The 6,000-nt window shown below is 35.7% G+C and overlaps 1 protein-coding gene across 1 annotated transcript in view; it reads left to right on the forward strand.

The window, feature by feature from the left end:
- LOC148939440 (urocanate hydratase-like) overlaps positions 1 to 3,305 on the forward strand; it is a 136,594-nt gene extending 133,289 nt beyond the window's left edge. The window contains exon 15 of the mRNA XM_089107248.1: positions 3,035 to 3,305. Coding sequence (XP_088963374.1) covers positions 3,035 to 3,185 — 151 coding nt within the window. The 3' untranslated portion in view covers positions 3,186 to 3,305. The remainder of the gene's footprint in view (positions 1 to 3,034) is intronic.
- The last annotated feature ends 2,695 nt before the right edge of the window (positions 3,306 to 6,000 follow it).

Here is a 6,000-nt window from a genome sequence, read left to right on the forward strand (position 1 = left end):
ACCCCTCCCATGCTCATTTTTTCCCAAAGTCACTGGATCAAAATTTGAGATAAACATTTTGTTCAGCATAGTCAAAAAATCTAATAACTGTGTCTTTGAGTACGAATCAATCCCCCACAGCCCCCGAGGGAAGGTCTGCAAGTAACGAACTTTGTCCATTGTTTACATATAGTGTTGGTTATTGGGAAGTATTTATTCGCTTTCAGGAGGGATTTTTCTGGTGGGGCGGGGGAGAGGGTTACGTGAGAGGATCTTTCCATGGAGGAATTTATCATGGGGGAAGAGAATTTGCCATGAAGGGGGCACCGGATTTTCCAGCATTATTTAAAAAACGATCATAAATTAAATAAAAGAAGCAGTTTTTTCAACTAAAAGTAAGGAGCAACATTAAAACTTAAAAGGAACAGAATTTATTACGTATATGAGGGGGTTCTTCCCCTTATAAATACCTAGCTCTTTACGCTAAAGTATTTTTAGTACTTTCAAACGAGCTATTTATTCTAATTAAATGGTTTTTATGATTCAGGGGTCACTCTTAGAGAATTGGAACAAAATTCAAAATTTAGCGTAAAGAGCAAGGTATTGACGAGGGGCGAACCCCCTCATATACGTAATAATTTCTGTTCGTTTTAAGTTTCAATGTTGCTCCTTACTTTCAATTGAAAAACTTTTTCTTATTTAATATGAATATTAGGATGACTTGCCAACTAAAAAAAAAGTCATTTTGCCGAACCTAGATGTTTGCACATGTAGTTTTAAATTAAAACATGATTTAGCTTGATAATGATGAATAATTTTCATTTATTAATTTTATTTCTAGATGTTAGCATCAAGGCCTTATCTAGGATTTTTGTAGGGGGGGGGGTATTTTTTCGTCTTTTTTCCCAAAAAACGGATTTAAAAAAAAGGTATTAATTCGCGAAAATGCAGTGGGAGGGAGCAAAATGTGTTTTTCAAAATCTAGAGGAGCCGGCAGTTTTGTCGTTTTTTTCAATTTTTGAATGAAAATACCAAAAAAAGGTGCGTTTCAAAATCTAGAGGGGCAATTGCCGAACCTTCTTACTTTTCGGCTTCCCCTCCCAACACACACTTAAGGAAGAATAAGGAGATAAGTCACAAAAATAAACCAATGGAATCCAACCACACTTTTTAACATTGAATTATAGAACAGTAATCTTTTTTTTTCTATGGGTAGGATCTATCTTTGTTTTCCAAAATAATATTACGCACAGTTTTTGCTTTCAAACAACGGTGTGCAAATCGAATACCCTTCCCTCCATTCCTTTACATGTCTTGGAACAATTTATAAGACCCATGGTTCCACTTACAGTGCACTTTTAAGATCACTTGAGAATCTTTAAATAATGTGTTGACGGGCACACGCCGTACTTGAGATTTCGAGGAGCCATTGCCTATTTTAACATACATTTTGCGCTTTATTTGACCGGAATAGATCAAGCTGAAGGGTGTAAGACTAGATAAATGTGGGACGTAAAATACATTTCCTGTTCGGAAAGAATTCTCCTATTCAAATTTAAAAACTTCCTTCTTACACTTTTCGTTATTCCTAGAAATCGTTGCTCAAAAGTAAAACATCTTTCCAGTTGGCCAAAGATTCTGATGTATTTGCGGCAGAACAAGATCAGGGTGTACACAAGGGACCAGGGGTTTAATTTGATATGGGGCAGGTGGGGGGCAACTTCCCCAGACCCCAGTTTATCCGCGAGCTGAAATTTAGCTTCTTCAAAAATATTGTCTAAGCAAAGAGAAGCCTACATAATTCAAGCCTCCAGAGAAACGGGCCAGTTTTCTTTAGTATATCTTTGCCTTTATGGCACAATATGGCTCATTTTTCACTGCTTTTTCGCTTAATTTGGGAAAATTGGCTCCAACACCAGTAACGCTGCTTGAAGCTTTCAGACTATTTACGGAGAGACACAGCTCAGTGTTACCAGAAAAAAGTACTTCTCGAGTCTTTCTGATTTTGTAAACATTTACCGGACTAGTAAGTTGTGGCCACGTCATGAAAACTGGCAGCTAAGAAAGCTTGGCCTATTTGTAAACAATTTTTGAAATTTATTTTGAAGAGAACAATTGTTTACAGAACCAACAAAACAATACAAAATTGAACTGAGTCTTCCCAAAAAAGATTCTTTCGTACGTGCATGATGTGTGCCTAGCTCGGTAGCCAATAAAATCTATTTTGTGAGTATTTTGAAAAGATGTGCATTTCTCAATTGCATTTCATGAAATAGTAATAGCTAATAGTGTCTGTGTCGATGCTTCTTCACCCAAAATCTCGAGCTTCTACGATTTGTATTGTATGTTAAAATTTTTACTGTATTTTCTAACATGAATATTTACAAAAGTATAATTTTGAGAAAAATTTGTCAGATACACAAAAGCGCCAACTTACAAAAGTCTTGGAGGGGACCAAAATATATTTTTCGAAATCTAGGGGATCAATTTCATTATTTTTTTTCACTAAAAATATCAAAAACGGCATTTTTCAGTGAAAAAGTTCAAAATCTAAAGGGGGACAAATGTATCTATGTGTATGACAGATTACCCCCCCCCCCCGCAATCGGCATTACTGCAGATATACCTACTCCTTTTTGAGAAAACGCAGCCCTAGTCAATGCTTAAATTACAGTTTAATACACCGAGGATGCAGAAGTATAAATTATTGAATATTATAAAGGAGAAGCTAAATAGAGAGAAATATATAGAAAAAGAACATAACAAATTAAAATCGAGTTGTTAAAGACGTAAAGAATGAATGAAAAACTACTCTCGAGAACCTGATTTAAACTGAAGGAGGTACTACTTCGAAAAATTACAGAGGCGTCTTTAAGAATAATTCCTTACCTATTTTCATGTCTTCTGGTCATTAACCATTTTCATACGTAGGACTAATAATACTAATAATAAGTAGGGCTGATGGACATGGTTTGAAATTTCCTATACTTTGAGCACATGTGTTAATTTTAACCTTTTTATTTGTAATAATTTACATTTTTTCGATATTTTCTAGGAGTTGGTCGGGCAACAGTTACGCCAAAGCAACAATTCAGCGGGAAATGGAAAGAAACCCGAGGCTGAAAGTGACTGTTCCAAGTAATGTTGAAAGCGAGGACATTCTTGACAAAGCATTTTCCAACGTACAAATCAATGGTTTGAATTAAAATAGTTTCTGTTTTGTAAAAAATTTTGCCTTGCCAGGTCACGGGGAGTTTCAGGTTTGCCATGGTGAGAGATTTTCTTTGACGTTTTATATTTACAAAATAAAAAATCTGGGTTGGAAATTGTGTTTGATTATTTAAATTTCGTTTTACAGGTTTAATTTCGAAGGTGAACAAATACATTACGAAGTAAATAATTTCTTGAAAAGTTTTTACTGAAGGGGGGGGGGCTATTCTTTGTGTAAATAGCTCTTCGTCTATGGTATTATCTCTTCTACAAGTGTCTGAAGCGTATAAAGACAGTAGAATAACTTAAAAATTCTCGGCATTTGGATAAGACCATAAGACCACACACATTCGTCGTAACCTCGCTCATGTTCATTTTCTTCATGAGGAAACCTATAGGACACAATATCTGTTCAGTTGAGTAAAGCGGCCGGACGATCAAAGAACACTGAGCAAAAGCAATCTTTTTCAGTTTAAAGTCTTAAAAATTTAAAGAATACGGTCTTTCAATTTTTCAGTGGAAACCTCAAGAAGTTTCGAGCAATCTGTATGGCGAAACTTTCATGAGAAAACTAAGATAAAAATTATTGCTGCGAGAATACTTCTGTGACTTAGAGATATTAGGAACATGACCTTAACTTCTCATTCAAGGTAAAAATTTACTGAGTGTGTGATCCCACTTTAACCAAAGAGAAAAAGAACATGAATGATTCATGATACAAACTGTGCTGTAATTTCACTGGTTTACACCAATGACGCATTTCGTAAGCCAACCATATTAGTAGAAAGGGGGTACCAGCGCGATTGCTCACCCCTGCTGCCACCTACAACTTTTTTACATAATTTATGCATGTTTTGATGTCTGTTCGTTATCAGTGAGAATGAAAAAACAGGATTTTTCGCACTTTGATGAATGTTTTTTTGGACGGTTGTGTGTTGATCAATTTATTTTATATTTTTCATTGATGTCAACATCAATTTATGTATGTTTTATGGTTCGTTGTCAGTTAGAATGGAAAAACAGGATTTTTCTCACTATTATGGTTGTTTTTTGGACGGTTATGGGTGTTGGTCAATTTATTTGATGTTTTTCATGGATGTCAACATCAATTTATGTCTGTTTTGTGGTTTTTGTCAGTGAGAATGAAAACACATGATTTTTCTCACTTTTATGGATGTTTTCTGTATTATTGAGTCTAATGGGGAACCGGGTCAATGACACTTCGTTCAAGATCAATTGATTTGTTGTTTGGCGAATGTTAAGGTGTCCAGAAATAGGAAACAGTTAGATCACGTGTTTCCTTCTCAGCCAATCAGTGAGTCGGATACATCCCCCTTCTCAGCCAATCAGAAGGCTGGTTACATATTAGCGGCACAGAGAATATGTGGAAAGGATTTTTGCTATAGTTTTATTAGTCTCTGAATAGAATTCAAAGGAGTGAGAACAGTTTTGACTTTACTCATTTGGATATATATTTATTTGTGATGGCGATGAGTGGAATGTTTACCCTCTTAGAAGTTGATAGTGGAGTTGATGGCAAAAATACAAGAGTACCAAACATTGCGGTGGAAATCACGAGAGGATCACGGCTTTGTCTGGAATGGGATGAAGTATATGCAAGATCTGTAATATCTTTGAGCTAATTTAAAATGGAGGTTCAATTATGTTTCGCTGTAAAAGTTGATATAGCACATGTGAATAGACCTCAAAGTGCTGTAAGTGCATTGGTGAAACATATCGAAGACAATAAACTCTATCGCTAATTGTACATGCATAGTATTGTTGTTGTTGTTGTAATTATTCAATAAAATTGTTTCGAAATGGAAAAAATTCCCTTTCGTTTCTGGTCAGGTTAGGCTAGGGGCTAGCGAATCAGGGTCAGTCTAGAGTCAGCGGTGAGAGTGGAATGATTGAAAAATGAATAAATTTGAGAAAGCGAGAATTAGATCAAATCTAGTGTTTATGGAAAAACATTGGATTTTGGATGATGATTTTCTGGAGTTATCTCTTCAACGCTGGATATTCTCTCAGGGAAAACTTGACGATATAATGAGAACTGATTCTCCCCCATTGGACTATTGTATGAAACTTTTAAGATGTGATTCAAGTGCTTGTGCTCATTTTTTTGATATATTAATTGAAAAAAAGCAGAATCATATCGTGAATATACTTTTGAAAACATTGCCAATGGATTCAATGTAGATGGCTCCCCTACCATTTAAAAGAGGTAACGTCACAGAGTTACTCCTCTCCCCATTCCTCCACATTGAATTTATCCGTCAGCAGGGACGATCAGTTTCGTTTTAGCTGTGAGTGAGTCAAGTGACATTGGAAACCAGAACAATGTTCTATACATGTCCATTGTGCATGTACACTCTTGGCAGTTGGACTCAATGTGAGAATTGTACAATTATTGATGACTATAGTGAAAAGTGTAAATTATGTAATCCTTGTAAATTACATAGAGGATATACAGTACAAATTAAAGGATGTAATTCATGTCTTGAGGAGGTGTGTGACTCACACCCTAGATGACACCTATGCTACAATTATCACAATGATAAATGTTATCAGTGGGAGAATACTAACCCTGCTATAATTGGAAAGAACCCTAAACGAGATGTTAGTTTATTTCTATTAGAGTGGTCTTGTCGCGACTTTAAATTATTATTGGACGAGAAATCTGGTCTACGATTCAACTGTTGGGGTAACAAGACAATTTGGTTTCTACGTCATCGTTGTGACGACAGTGCCTACTATGACTATAAGCCAAGTGATTTTTATTTGGCAGTTACCGAATGTGATTCACCA

Source organism: Artemia sp. Qi Xiang Cuo, chromosome 21 (assembly GCF_049724085.1).
Source record: "Artemia sp. Qi Xiang Cuo chromosome 21, ASM4972408v1, whole genome shotgun sequence".
Classification (NCBI taxonomy): Eukaryota; Metazoa; Arthropoda; class Branchiopoda; order Anostraca; family Artemiidae; genus Artemia; species Artemia sp. Qi Xiang Cuo.